The sequence below is a fragment of the Nelumbo nucifera genome, chromosome 1 (assembly GCF_055504915.1).
Source record: "Nelumbo nucifera cultivar China Antique chromosome 1, China Antique-T2T, whole genome shotgun sequence".
In the NCBI taxonomy this organism is placed as follows: Eukaryota; Viridiplantae; Streptophyta; class Magnoliopsida; order Proteales; family Nelumbonaceae; genus Nelumbo; species Nelumbo nucifera.
The window spans coordinates 58,688,409-58,703,900 of record NC_142649.1 but is presented as its reverse complement, the minus strand read 5'-3'; the positions used below and the strand labels follow the sequence as shown (position 1 = coordinate 58,703,900).

At 35.9% G+C, this 15,492-nt stretch overlaps 1 protein-coding gene and 1 pseudogene across 1 annotated transcript; one reads left to right on the top strand and one right to left on the bottom strand.

The window, feature by feature from the left end:
- Window positions 1-5,401: 5,401 nt before the first annotated feature.
- On the top strand, window positions 5,402-6,750 carry LOC104585855 (U-box domain-containing protein 35-like). The gene is made up of 4 exons (XM_019200578.2): window positions 5,402-5,690; window positions 6,035-6,153; window positions 6,260-6,375; window positions 6,488-6,750. Exons 1-4 carry the CDS (start codon window positions 5,402-5,404, stop codon window positions 6,594-6,596), a joined length of 633 nt encoding a protein of 210 aa, XP_019056123.2. The 3' UTR covers window positions 6,597-6,750.
- A 5,709-nt stretch (window positions 6,751-12,459) lies between these two features.
- Window positions 12,460-13,673, bottom strand: LOC148803318 (F-box protein At4g18380-like; annotated as a pseudogene).
- Window positions 13,674-15,492: the final 1,819 nt, after the last annotated feature.

Genomic DNA, 15,492 nt, shown 5'->3' with positions numbered 1-15,492 from the left:
TATAAAAACAATAAATAATTACTGAAAATAAAATAAATATTAAATATAGTATATATAAATATATAATGAATATACACTATTATTGTAAAATTATTACTAATAAATATAATTTTGTTGATAGTTTTTTTTTATAATTATTAATTTATATGTGAAATTAGTTATTTACAATATTATTTAGCTATTGAAATAATATTGTTATTAAATTCTTAAAATATTAATTATTTATTGAATTTATAATCCATAAAATTATAATTGTACTTTTATCACATAATTCGTTATTAACATTTTAAAATATTAAATTATTATTAATATAAATATTATGAATTCTATTATAATTATTTTTCTACTTTTAAGATTTTTTTTAAATATATTACATAATTTCGTTATTTTAACTATTTAAAATTTTGTCATGTTAAATATTTTGTTATTGAAATATTTAAATAATATGTAAAATGTTTAAAATGTTTCATTATTTGAATTTTGTTTATTTTAATGTTATTACGTAATTTTAAATATTTTGTTATATTATTTAGCTATTTTTAATGTTTTTATTTAAAATTTTTAGCTATTGAAATATTTAAATAATGTTTTATTTTTTAATGTTAAATTTTTATTATTTGAATAACATTTAAATTGAATAATTCATAAAATTATAATTTATATTGTCACTACATAATTTCATGATGAATATTATTAAATCTATTAATTTTTTTGTGTTTTGAATAAATATTTTAAGTTTAGTATATAATTTCGTTATAACATTTAAATAGTTCTGAATTTTTTTTTATTGAAACTTTCTTTAGATAGATATAGATAAAAAGTGGGGGAGAGGATAACTAGGAATTAGAGATAGTTTAGGAGAGAACATCTCTACTAAATTAGAGATAATTTAAGAGATAAATAGGAATTAGAGATAATTTAGGAGATAAATAGGAATTAGAGACAATATAGTAGGAAGTGGGGGAAAGTGGTGCAACTTGGCTAAACATTAGAAAAGCAAATCACTCTTTCTTTATGGTTGTTAAAAATAGTTAAGCATATGTGATTTCCTTATTGGTTTAATGGGTAATTATATAAAATTAAAAAAATAAAAAATTCAAAAAAAATAAAAAATTAGAAAGGGGGTTAAAACAAGGAAAGAGCTACTAAAATGACAGGACCAATTTTAATATATATATATATAGAGAGAGAGAGAGAGAGAGAGAGAGAGAGATAGATAGATAGATAGATAGATAGATAGATAGATAGATAGATAGATAGATAGATAAATAGATAGATAACTGATGTTCTTGTAGACAGAGAAGTGGAAACAATTTGTGGGTAGCAGATTTCACAGTCGATTTATGCTGCACCAAATATCAAAGTCCCCCTCTGTTTAAATATGGGCTTTAGCAACCAGACCAGGCTGTGCATGGATGTAGACCTTGACTCTTTACATTACTTAAGGCCAGACTTCCAAACCCATTAAATAGATGTGGAATTGAGATGGGCTCCCCAAAGAGTGCGCCCAAAAGCGCATCCCTCCCGTGTATTGGGAACATCTCCACATTTGAGGGGCGCATTTTACGAGAAATCCATCTGAAGGGGTTGGATCTGTTCACAACAAAAAGCTGTTTCAACATGTTCTAACATGATCTGTTTTTGCACATCACATATTGATTAGGTCTAATGTATAGCACGTCGCCCTATAGTAAGAAAAATGTCTGTGATTCAATTCGTTTAGTTTTGAAACATGAATTAAATGTTTTGGGCGTTTAATTGATAAGGTTAATACATGTTCTGTCAACTAAATAATTGTTTTGATGATACAAACATGATGCCTTATATTCTCAGCAATGCAAGCATGGAATTATTGAATATGTTTATAAAATATATAATCATTATTTATGTGGTTTTCAAATTTCAACTATGACTTTATGTATGGGACATATTCTTTTAGATTGTGCCAATTACTTAATAGTTGAGATGGCCTCTAATGGGGCAAGGATAGGGATGATTTTTCCCCCGCGGGGATGGGGATGGGGAAATTTTCATCCCTGTTAGCGGGGACGGGACGGGGACGGGGAGAGCACTCCCCGCCCCGCGGGGACCCCGATCCCCACTAATATATATATATATATATATATGTATATATGTATGCATATGTTATATATGTAAATATGTAAACATATATATATATATTAATATTTTAAAAAATATGGTTGAATATTTTTTAATATGATTGTAAATGTTAATTATTTTATTTTTATTTTTTAAAATAAAATAAAAAATAAAAACAAAATAATTAGCATTATAAAGAATCACGGGGAATGGGGATCCCCATGGGGATGGGGATGGGGATAACATTGTCCCCACTAGTGGGGACAGGGATGGGGAGCTCCCCATCCCTGCCCCGCCCCGTTGCCATTCCTAATGGTCAGTCGACATCCCTCGGAAATTGAAGGAGAGATCAAACCATAGAGCTGAAGGCTCTTCATGGAATGACAAGTGGGCCTCAAATGCACCCTACTCTGTTCCCACTCTTCATTCCCTATTATACCTTTAGGTTATGTTTGGTTTGATGGAAAAAGTAGGAAAATGTATATAAGGTTTATAAAAGTCTCCCTAACTTACCCTTCCTTTTCCTACTTTATCTTTCAAATCAAACACAGCATTAATGTTAGGGTTGGTGGAACAAACTAAATGATGAAAATGCTTTTAATTATTCTTTAAATTTTCAAAACATGCACTTGTTTGTTCTTCGGGAAAATCCACATACTTTCCATGGAAGGCCACATTGACCTTACCTTCTCCATCACCTCCACTACTCCCACCATCTCCCCACCCTTCTTAAGCATGTATAAGTTCTATTGGGTATTCAGGAATGAAGATTGCACAAGTCGCTGCTTGCCATGTTGAATGCTCTGGTCCAAACCCTAGATTGGTTAATTTCTAGCAATAGAGATGGAAATTTAACCTGTCCCCGTTTGGTCTCCGACCTGCCTTGCCCCGATCAACATGGGCTTTTTAACTGCTGATTGCGTTTAGGATGCATTTCAGGGAAACTAGAAGCTCTGGTGATAGAAGACAGGGCGAAAATGGCATTTATCCACCCACCCTGATCCTGTCCACTTAAAAATGTGTGTGTGGATGTGCGTGTCTATTTATATAGGGTCAGGGATGGGGCGTGTAAAACCCAATGACCGAACTCAACTCATTATATTTGGAAGGAGTCGAACTTCCATGTTTAAAAGTTAAGTTAGAACACATTGAGCTCATGACTGCCATTTTATAACTGCAAAAGTTGTGCAGCAAATTACAAATAACTGGACGGTTGTTAGAATCCATAAGCTCTACAGCTTGTGGCAATACCCATTAGTATTAGAGTGAGTTCCATCTTTTTTGAATCAAATTTCCTTCATATTAAGGGAGTACTCTCTATTGATGATTATCAGATGTCAGGTCAGGATGATGTGGAGTCCAAGTCAGCCATAAATATACATACCGCCATGTGGCAAGTTTCCCAAAATTAACTCCTTGTGGTCACTAATACAGTATGCATGGCCATATATGAAAATGGGTTCAGCTATGATATCTAAAAGATATCATATCTGAAAAACTTTTGACCAATCAACTGGAATCATAAAATCAGGTGTTATTTATCAAAATTCATGGATGAGTTTCGATTGGTCAAAACTCTTTCCATACTATCTTTTCGGCATCATAGATTTTCCCTATTAAAATATATAAATGGATTGGCCACCAAAGCAATACATCGCACAATTTGGACAATACCAGTGTTTTCAAAACCGGATGGGACCGGACCGAATGATTGGACCGAAAAAATTCAGAAACCAGTCACCAAAACCGTTTTTTGGCCAAAACTATTGATTTGGTCAGAAAACTGCTGATCCAGGTGGTTGAACTGTTGAACCATTGACTCAAATAATTGTTTTTGGCCGTTTTTTATTTTTTAATCAGAGCAGGCCAACTGTTCGATCCAAATGGTCGGACCATTCGACCCAGGAATGGTTCCTTGCCTAATCCGGTTTTAAAAACCTCGGACAATACCCATCTCATCCACTTAACTAGAAAATCTTAATCCGTATATCTTAGAAAGTCTAAGTACTGACTCATATATCAAATGCTTAATCAATTCTATCTGCAATATGCAAGTAGATGTCGTTGTATAAATAAGACTTGCAAGAACTGGATATTGATCCAATCTGATCCCATCCAAATATGGGTCCATTACAGATGGATCAGGTCCAATCCAATCTAATCCGATAAATTGGTCCAATTCATTATGGCTTATTGGACTATCCAACCTATTAAAATTGGTTTTGATTAGATTGGATCCAATCCAAACTGGTCCACTGACACCACTACTCTTATCTTCTTTTAATGATTAGAAATTAATTCAACAAGACCCAATCCAAACCCGGTCCATTGACACTGCCTCTCTGTAAGAAATACTTAAGGAAACCATGAATCCATTTCCTTGATACTGTCCGAATATGCGGTTACATTGCGGCATAATTCGCCAAGCTATTTGAAGTTTCAATTCTCCTACCACAGCCAAATATTAATTCTGGCTTTAAACCTCCAACCCAAGTTAATCGGTTAAACCAGGTTAAGATCTACCTAAGCCTAGAAGATGGGCGAATGACACATGGCCCTTTGCTTCCTAATTACAGTAAGAAGATGAGGAGGATTCGAATTCTGACTTTTCCAACTGGTTGGGTTTTTGGCGATCAATTCAATCGGGACAGAATTGTCCTAGAAATCCAGTACCAGACTCTGCTGTGCTGACACTTGATGTCAACGCTTAATTTGTTGTCAACGACGCTGGCCTCCAGAAGACAAGCCGTGATCCCTTCGTTTGTATTCGGATATTCCCCAGTGCGGCCGAAAGGAGATTGGTCTGCTCTGCTCTCTCAAGTCTGATCCTTTAGGAGCCCGCAACCAACGCAGCATACTTACATCTCTCATCAACTCTCAATTACATGAATGAAGAATTAAGCAGCAGCAGCAGAAAAAGGAGACCCTGAGATTGCCCAAATGATATATGATGTCTTCTGTTGAACTTGAATCATAATTATACTCGTAATTACTAAGTCCCTACTCAAACGAAATCTTGAGAATGACATAATCCCATAAGAGTGTGAGCTGAGGTGATCCAGAACGTGGTTTTCATTTATTAATTCCTATAGAATGCCACACAGGAAAAGCATATTCTTTCTGGCTTGCCAAGAAAAACTCTGCTGATTTTGGACTGTTTGAAATCTAGCTTCTCTCTCTCTGAGGATAATATATATATAGTATTTTAATTGGGGTGGGTGAGAAGTGAGATTATATTGGCTTCTGATATTGGAAATTGCAGAGCCACAACAACGCAGGGGTTGCATCGATCAGCGCAATTATGGGGTCGGGAAGCGAAAGGACGTTGTCAAATGAGATAGAGGAGGACGAGGACGATCTCTTTGATTTCGACTTCCGCCGGCCAATTGCAATTGTCAAGGAAGAGGCAAAGGTCGACATGGGCTCAGCGCAGCTCCAACCTGGAGATCATGATAAAGTGTATGTTGCAGTGGGCAAGAACCATTGGAGCATGGATGCTCTTCTTTGGACTCTGAATAACTTGACAAAACCCTCCACTTTTGTTCATCTTATTCATGTCTTTCCAGAAGTTCGATACATCCCCACTCCCTGTATGTGCCTTGCCCTTGCTTCTCTCTCTCTCTCTCTCCATATACTAATGAATAACATACGATAATTTAGTAGTAGAAGTTGTTTAATGACTGGTTTTAGAGTACTCTTGGGTTCTGCAAAGTCAACCCAGAAACCACGTAAGTTGGTTGATCCAAGGAGCAGTTGTCTCAACTCTAAAACAAACTTTGATCACCGAATTTGCTTTCTGTTGGTAGTTGTCTCGACTTGGAATATTGTTGAGAGCTCAAATTTGTATATAAAAGCATCTTCTTCCCCAGTCCCCACCCCACCAAGTTGTTTTGCAATCTGATCTGAATGGTGCATTCACACGAGTATTATGCAGTGGGGAATGTTCCCAAGGGCCAGGTGAAAACGGAGATGGTGGAGGCCTATGTGAACCAAGTCAGAATGTATCGAAGAGGACTCCTCCAGAAGTTCTTGGATACCTGCTCTGCTTTCAAGGTAGCTTCATTCGCATTAAAATGAATTAATTCATAGCATGTTTATATATACACGATGCGCTCTTGCTTCATCTAGCTTATTCATCTGAAGGCAACATGATCAACAGGTGAGTGCAGACATTCTCCTAATCGAGAGTGATCTCAAAGCAAAAGCTGTTCTCGACCTCATTCCAGTTCTCAACATAAGAAAGCTCGTTATGGGGACCCCCAGATCTAGCTTAAGGTATATATCTCCAACCTCTCCACTACTTCCGACTACTACTACTACTACACCTTATTCTGCTGCTAGCTACTTTTTACTAAATTCCGGCCGGTTTACTCGCTCTTGTATTCAGGAACTTGAGGAGGGGAAGCCCAGTGGCTCACGGGATATCTAAGAACGCACCAGACTTCTGTGAAGTCAAACTCATATGCGAGGGCAAGGAATTAGTCATGACAAGGTAGACGATGATGGGTCTCGTCCTCTGATCAGCCGGTTTGCTTTAATTTCTTGACTGCAACCCACACATTGAGTTAAGCTTATCTTCAGTTAATTACTATTGTAATGGGTCTGTCTACTGGGTAGAGCCTGTGAAATAATGGAATTGAAAAGTTTAAAACCAAGCCTCATGACTGTAAATATTTTCAGTTGTACTACTACATATACTCGAATGAAGAAGATGTTACTAGCTAGATCAGATGTGAAAGTTTATGGTTTGGATTCGGTTTCTGAATTTTAGAAACCAAACTGTAAAGTACGTATATCATTCTAACCAAATTTGATGATTAATGAAACTGACTGTAGGTTATTAAAAGAATATCATTCTAACAAAATTTGATGTTTAAATTGACTATGCTTGTTACTCATTCTAACCAAAACTGCATTAGAAATCGCACCAAACCCTAATAAAATAGTTTCATTTAGTTTGGTCTCAAATTTTTTACCGTCAATACCCCTTAGCTATTGGAACTTTCTGCCCCATGAAGCAAAGGACAACAATGTTTTAATCTGATGGACATCTCTCTAATCGTCATCTGTTAATGTGTGGGCCTAGCCGGGCACGGTACAATTGTATGGGCTGTGCAGACCGTGCCGCTCACGGCCTAATACTATCCATATATATTTATATACATTTTATACATATAATATATATATAATATATTAATATATATAATTTTATTTTACTATTGCATGTATAAACAATTATATACATTAAAATTTATATAAAATAAAATTTTAAAATCTTTTTAATTTTTTGTCTATTTTTTAATTTTTATTATTTTTTTTTCAAAATTTAAAAAAAAATATGGCATGGCCCGATCTGCAGTCCAGCCCATGGCACGGGCCTACGTGGGCTTGGGCCATGAGCTGTGCCAGGCTGACCCCTAAAATATCCCAAGAGAGGGAAGTAATGCTCAGCTCGGCCCACATTTTGCACGGGTCGCATGCAAACCCTGCCATGCCGGCCCCGATTTACACCTCTACTATTTATACCTTTGTATAATTGTGATCCAAAAGAATAAACTTAAGGCCATTTTTGGATGGGTGGGCTTGGATTTTTTTTTTTTCGCTTTCAGGGTGGGCTTGAAAATGGCATTTGGGAATTATATTCCATTGATTTGGACTGTGCTTTTCGATCTCTAATAGAACAAAGGACCTGAATGATGAAGGATGCAATTGGGGGGCTTCTCTTGTTAGGTTTGATATCTCTGGATATAGCTTATTGGACAACACCCGATTCTTCTCTATTGATAAATGCCTTCAAGTCTAGAAAATTAAAATAAGTATTAAACTCTAATTCGATCTCATTTAGCAAAAAGGATGTTTATCCTTCTTTACCTTAGTACATAAAATTCGACGAAATGATATCAAGAACAAAAACAAAGGCGGAACAGAAAACTCAGAAATAATGCATGCAATTCTACGATAGCTTACCTACAAAACCAAACTAAATAAGTTTATATGTAGAGAAATAGAATGGGGTAAAGCCCTTATTTTGAAGTATAAAAGAAAAAGGGCGGAGCCCCTGTTTTAACATCCAACAATAACCCACCTCAGTTAAACTTATTATATATAGAACCTGAACCGAATTTACAATTTTAACGGCAAAACTGAACTATTTTGACATCCAAACCCTTTGGCATCCAAAAGAAGAATGGCGGAGACCCAGTTTTTACATCCAAAAGACAATGAAAACATTGTATATGACTTACATCAATCGACCTGTTACAAAACTAATCCCCTATGGAGCTTGATTGTTGAAAAACCCAAACAAAGATTTGAAAGAGAAGTCGGAGTGGGGCTTGATTGTTGGAATGGGATGATAGCTTGAGAGAAAACTGAGCTTATTGTGGAGCTTGATCGTTGGAACGAGACGATAGAAAATGGGAAATGATGATAGCTCAAGACCAAATCGAGTTTCCAATAGAACTTATCAATGAGGGATAAAGAAGAATTTTTTAAGAAAGAGAGAGACGTTCGGAATACCCTGGCGGGAGATGCTTTGGACTTCATTGTTATTAGGTAGATTTAAAAAAAAAATTAGGAAAAGTGAGCATGGAAGGAGAGACGTGCTGACATGTTGTGGGATGCTAAGATGTTGAGACTCTTAGTTAACTGAAAAGGCATATTGTGGGAAATGTTTTGAAAGTCTAATACAGATGGGAGGTTTTCAATGGTGGCCTTCCCTCTTTAATATGGCTGGAAGACACCTCATTAAAACAAGATAGCCGCCCTCTTTCATGCATTGTTTTGGAAGACAAAACATTAATTTGCATGACTTGTCAGACATGGGAAAATCAAACGACTCATAGAGGGTAATTGAAAAGAAAAATATAAAATATAAAAAAGGAGAAAATATGTATGTATATACATACATGTTGTCTATAAAATATAAAACTACTGACATAGTTTTAGTAGTCTAAGAATTCTTCCAAAATAAAAAACTCCTAAAAAGACTGAACCATTCCTTTATTTGTCTCATTCCTAAAATGGTTAATTGTACAAAAGTTCAAAATTGCAAACCTATCAGTCTTTGCAATGTTGTCTATAAAGTCATAACTAAGTTGATAACTAATCGGCTCCGCTCTATCATGGACAAGTATATATCTCCCAATCAAGAAATGTTTCACTTCCTCAAACATCATAGGAAATGAGGTACAGGCTATCTGGCTCTTAAATTAGATATGTCAAAAGCCTATGATCGGTTATAATGGAATTTTCTACTTAAAGTCATGTCTCTTCTAAGAGTTTTTGACAATTTTTGCCTTTTGATCAAGGAATGTATCTCAACTGTTTCCTTTTCAGTCCTTATCAATGGTACCTCTGAGGGTCATTTTCACCCTTCCCGAGGCCTTCGCCAAGGAGACCCCTTATCTTCGTATCTGTTTATTTTAGCTATGGAGGCTCTTTCAAGACTGCCTCCCTCTTCCCCAAAAATGGGAAAATCCAAGGAATCCCACTTACTCCCTCTTCCCCAAAAATTTCCCATTTGTTCTTTGTTGATGATATAATGCTTTTCATAAGGGCCCATAGAGATGAAATTCATAATCTTAGCCAAATTCTAAAAAATTTTCAAGATGCCTTTGGTCAATTAATTAATTTTGAAAAATCCGGAATCTTTTGTAGTAAAAATATTCATCCTACACTTCAACATATGATTAGCAAGCAAATCAAAATTGGCCCTCTAAACTGAAATTCCAAATATTTAGGTCTCCCTCTTTTCTGGTTTAAGAATAAACATGGCAATTTGAATTATATTCTAGAAAACCTTAAAGCCAAATTAAATAATTGGAGGGCTTTGGCTATCAATCAAGCAAAGAAGTCAGTATTAATTCAAGTTGTTCTCCAATCCATTCCTCTTCATGCGATGTCTCTAATTTAGTTCCTCCAAAAAACCATTGAAAATATAGAACAAACAATTAGGAACTTTTGGTGGGGTGTTTCCACCAACCGAAAACATTCTTATCGCTGGTGTTCCTAGAATACTCTTACTTTGCCCCATTCTCATGGAGGTCTTGGATTTAAGAGATTAAATCTAGTAAATCAAAGTCTTCTTATTTGGAAATCTAAATATCTCAAAAATTCTTTTGTCTTCCCTTATTCCATTCCTTCCTTAAGCTCCATTTATTGGAAAGCTATATGTCCAAAACTAATTGAATTAGCTTCTGAATGCGGACATTTAGTGAATGAAGACTCCTTCTTAATTTCCTAAATCCCTTGGATTCAATCAGATTCCAACTTCTATTGGATTTCTCAGCCTTTAGCTCCCCATCTTCAGAATATAAATATTTCCAATCTTTTTGAAGCAGGAACCTGGAATATCAACCTTATTCATTCCCTATTTCCTGCGCCTAAAGCCTTCAGAATCCTTAAAACCCCCATTTACCCTTCAAATAGTGACACTTCTTGGATTTGGTAAAATCATAGCTTTGGAAAGTATTCGGTTAAGGCAAACTATAAAAAAGAAATTCACTTATGTCTTCCGGATATCAATCCTGATTAAGTTTTTCCTTACAAAAATCTGGAAATTAACTATCCCCCCCTCGTTTCCAATTATTTTTATGGTGAATCATAAACAACTTCATCCCAGTAAAAGAATAGCTGTGCTTAGAAAACATTGAAAAACTCTGTATTTTGTGATACAAAAGTAGAGTCCTTAACCCATCTTTTCCATAATTACCAATTTGCTCAAATTGTTCTTTTCACCAACCCTTGGAATCTTCAATTTCATAATATATTTCAAAATTCTTGGACTACTGGCATTCAAAACTTGCATAATCAAATTCTGACCAAACTCTTTTTATGCATATATTGGGTTGGCTTGCCATAGCTTGGTATTTTATTTAGTTTGTTCGTAATGAAAAATCTTTTCAAAATCACCACATTCTACCTGTTTCTATTGCCAAAATGGTTAATCAATCTTTTCATCTTTCCATAAGTTGTACCAATGATTCCCAACCTCCCCTAAACCGTCCTAGGGATAGTAAGTTTTCTCTCCTCTGTCAAAATACAAATTATATAGTATTTTCAGATGCAGGAAAGATTTTGGATTCTCTATATACTTTTGGCATCATCATATTATCTCGGAACTTATCTTGTCTGAAAATAATAGGAGGACGAACTTCTCAAGTTAATTCGGTTATCCAAGCTGAATTATTTGCTATCTTGCAGGTTTTTCAAGAATTGCAAAACTGGAATTTTGAGGAAGTATGTGCATGTTCTGATGCCCAACAGGTGATAAGCTCATTCAAGCATCAAATAGATTATCACTGGGTTTTTTTTTGAAATCCAAGATGTTATTAAGAAACTTTAACTCAGCTAACATTCTGTATGTAAATAGACAGTTTAACAAATCAGCTCATGCGGTATCCTAATTAGCTAAATTGTATTCCTTTTCTTTTCTTGTTAGCCTAGACTAGTATTTAATTTTCAAAACTAAAGTATGGAAACATCTCCTCACAAATGACAACAAGAAATGTTTCCCATGTGCCACTGTAATGTGCTAGTGGGTTAGGGTAGAAAGTAGATACAAGTTCTCAAGTTTTATGGCCTACACCACTCCAATCTTGTGTGGCTGACATGGGGTGTTATTATTGGTTAAACATACAATCCCCAATACAGTCATTAAGTGCAGTTCATTCGATTCATTTGCATATCATTGAGTGCTGCATCGTCATCAAATACTCTCTAGTTTGATTCAAATCATACATGTTTTAGAGTTGTAGAACTATTCTCACTCCTCCAATGGAAACCGCAAGGAAACAAACAACTACATATATTGAGAAATTGAAAGCCAATGTATTTACAATACCATTCTGTAGTATGAGCCTAGAATTATAAGATATTAGAATTTGGGTATGCTCCTCACAGAGCGTACCTCATATCGATCTCACAGGTACATCGTACCATGCATTGGAAACATCTCTCATAAATAATAATATATAGAGAAAATTCCCGATAGGTACCCTGTACTTTAGGTCGAGTGTCAATTTAATACCCGAACTTTAAAATGCGACAATCTAATTTCCAAACTTTTGAAATGCAACAATCTAGTACATGTTGTTAACCAGCCGTTAAGTGTCATGGGAAAAGACACAAATGCCCTTTAAGTGTCATCTAATTTTCTTTATCAACCATCTGTTAATAGGTGACCTAGGTGTTCCATTACTAGTTGATAAAGCAACAACTGTGTAACAAATGCCCTTCAAGTTAAACGCAATTCAGCATTTATCAGTCTTCGAAGGGAAAACCACGGGTTCCTCTATTAATAGACAAAGTGGTGTGGGTCATTGGCCGGATGCCGTCCAAGCTGGTTCAACTGAACGTTTATTTCCCCATGCATAGAGTCCCTTGACCACAACCATCTGTTATCACAACACTCCAAAGCGTAGGATGGTCAGCGGTTATCTATTGCAACAAGTGGTGCCTTGCAGAGGCAGCAATCAAGCACATAATCGTCCAAACAATCTTCAATTTCAGTTTACCGTTCATACAAAATGAGCCACGGGAGGTCTCTTCACCTCCCACCGATGCCAAAGGCATCAAGCAATCATTCCTATCTCCTTTCCCAATACATGTAAGCTTCGTTTTCTAAAAGGAAGTGGCTCCTAGTAACACACAACTCTGTAGCGAGCTGCCAAATTCACCCCTCCATTTTAGCAACAACCCATCACCACCACCACCATAGCTGTTGGAGTCGTCAAGGAGCTGTATCCAGAGGGCCCGAATCTCGTTGAATCTCTTGAGAACTTGTACGGGAGAATAATGGAAGGGAGACCCATATGAGATGCTCTTCTTCTGATTAAGGAGAAGGGTCCACTACAGGAACCGAAGAGACTTCAAGATGATTCTATATAGCAAGAACTTGGCCAAACCTGTAGCTAAGTTGCTGCCATGAGATTCAAAAGAATCATGATCATCAACATCAACAGAATCGTCAACATAGTTGACCTTAACAACAATTGAGTCGACTTGACAAACGAGGGAGCTGAAGCTCTTGTCAACGGTGAGGCAGTGGCCGAACGTCTTGGCATCTTGGATTTTGTTGAAGATGAGACATAAGAGCGAGTCATGTAAACAGTTGAAGTGATCATGTGCTTCAAGACTGGCCGTAGAGCATAGCAGTTGAAGCTTGAAAGTTTGAAATGAACAAAACTTAGAAATAAAGGCCTTAAATCGCGAATAAAACAGCCGAGTGTCTTGGTCTAGACTGTTGAGAGACAGTTTCAAGAAGATGATGAACAGTGTGTTGTATTTCTAAGATTAATTTTGACATTTTCAAAAGTCTTAAATCGCATATGAGGTCACATGATATACATAACTAACAGTCTATTAACAATAGGTACTAGATTGTTGCATTTTGAAAGTTCGAGTACTAGATTGTTGCACTTTAAAGTTTGGGTGCTAAATTGGCACTCAACCTAAAGTACAAGGTACCTATTGGGATTTTTTCCTAATATATTAGTGTGGGAAATGTTCCCGATACATGGAGACCGGATTTGCTCTTCACACAGGGCACCTCACACCGACCTTACACGCATATCCTACCAATGCATTGAGAATATCTCCTATACTTACAAGTTATTATTCATGAGAGATGTTCCTAATGCACGATGGATGTGCCTGTGAGGCACCCATGCGTGAGGAGTAGATCCCGTTCCCAATACATGGTGGGCTGCGCCTGTGAGATCGATTGGTGTGAGGAGAGATCCTGACTCTAAACTTTTATCATTTTTTTTTGTGGGTCTTATCATTTTAAATTTATTGTAGGATGTAGCCGTACATAATGCCTTATGTATGGGTGTAATGTGGCCCACTTTTGTAGGCCGTGCCTGCTTGGTACAGCCCATGGCCCGTACTTGGGCTGTGGGAAAATGGTCCAATTGTTCATGTCGGCTTATGGGCCTAAAAACCCAAGCCTAGCACGACATGGGGTTTGGGGCCAGGCCTGGCACAACCCGCTTGCTACAGTGATCAGGCCATAGCGGCCTAACACACTTTACAACTCTAGCCTTATGATATATGTATAGAAACAAATCCCATGACATAAACAAAATAAACTTTGGTAGTAGTGTTTCTTTTTCATTTTTGTACTTGGCATTTGTTAAATCAATCATTTAAAAATCGACATAGAATTGGAATCGCTTTGACCACCGGTTTTTGGGTTAATTGTTCAACCATTCAATCTGAATGTATTAACCTATACTTTAAAAAATAAAAAAAAAAACAATTAAATTAATCAAAATAAAAAATGGTCCAAAAACCATTGTTCAGGTCAAACAAATCAATGGTTCGATTGCCTTTTGTGGACTGAAATGGAACCAATATCCTGATAGATTTCCAAGCTGAACGGTCCAACCGTCAAGCCAACAATGGTTTTAAAACGTTGATCTAAACTATGAACCCCTTTGTGGACCGTAAAGTTTGCAAAAGTTCAAAGGAAACAAGGTTGGGAAAAGATAGTATGGGCCTGTGAAGTCCATTTTCTTCATCTCTCTCTCTCTCCCCATTAGAGTAGGGATTGGGTGTATTTGAGCTGAGCTTTGGGTGCCTCGAGCTTGACTTGTCTCGAGCTCAATCGAGTTTTGAGTTTCATACTCAAACTTGACTCAAGTCTATACTTGCAAGCTACTTGAGCTTAACTCAGCTCAAGCCAATTATAAATATATTGATATTAAAAATTATAAATAAATTAATTTTCAAAATATTATAAATTAAAATTATTCAAAAATTTGATTATATATTAAAAGTTATAAAAAAATATATTATGAAATGTGATTATGAATTTATTTATGTGATAAAAAAATAATTATTTATATTATAAATAAAAAATATTAAAAAATAATATTTTACTAAAAGCTTGATTAGGCTTGCAAGCTACTCAAACTGGGTATTACGAAGTTTGAACTCAGCTTGGCTAACTACTTGACGTGATGTGATAATCTTTGAGCCAAGAGTAGGGGTGTTCATGGCCCAGTTTGATTAGGTTTGGAGAAGATCTCAGACCAAACTATTCATTTACAATTTGAGAAATTCTTAAACAAAACAAAACCATCTTAGTATAGAAGCCAAGCCTGACCAAACCATTCTATTATGGTTTGGTCCTCTTTCTAATACAGTTTGGACCATTCTGTTGGGCTTAACCCAATTAAAAAGCCCAAATAACATGCATAGCTATATAAATAATAAATATAATTCAAAGATCAAATTGAAATGTTAGCAAGTTTCAGTTAGTACTTCACACTTTCTCAAACATAAACAACTCCTTGAACATCAAATTACCAAGTTAAAAATTGAAACAAACATCAATAATGTATGAACTGTAAAATGAATATATACATATGTTTAAACATATGTATT

Coding starts and splice junctions, on each gene's coding strand:
- LOC104585855 (XM_019200578.2), top strand. CDS start 5,402: ATGGGGTCGGGAAGCGAAAGGACGTTGTCAAATGAGATAGAGGAGGAC. Junction 6,154..6,259: donor ATACCTGCTCTGCTTTCAAG/GTAGCTTCATTC, acceptor CATGATCAACAG/GTGAGTGCAGACATTCTCCT. Junction 6,376..6,487: donor ACCCCCAGATCTAGCTTAAG/GTATATATCTCC, acceptor TCTTGTATTCAG/GAACTTGAGGAGGGGAAGCC.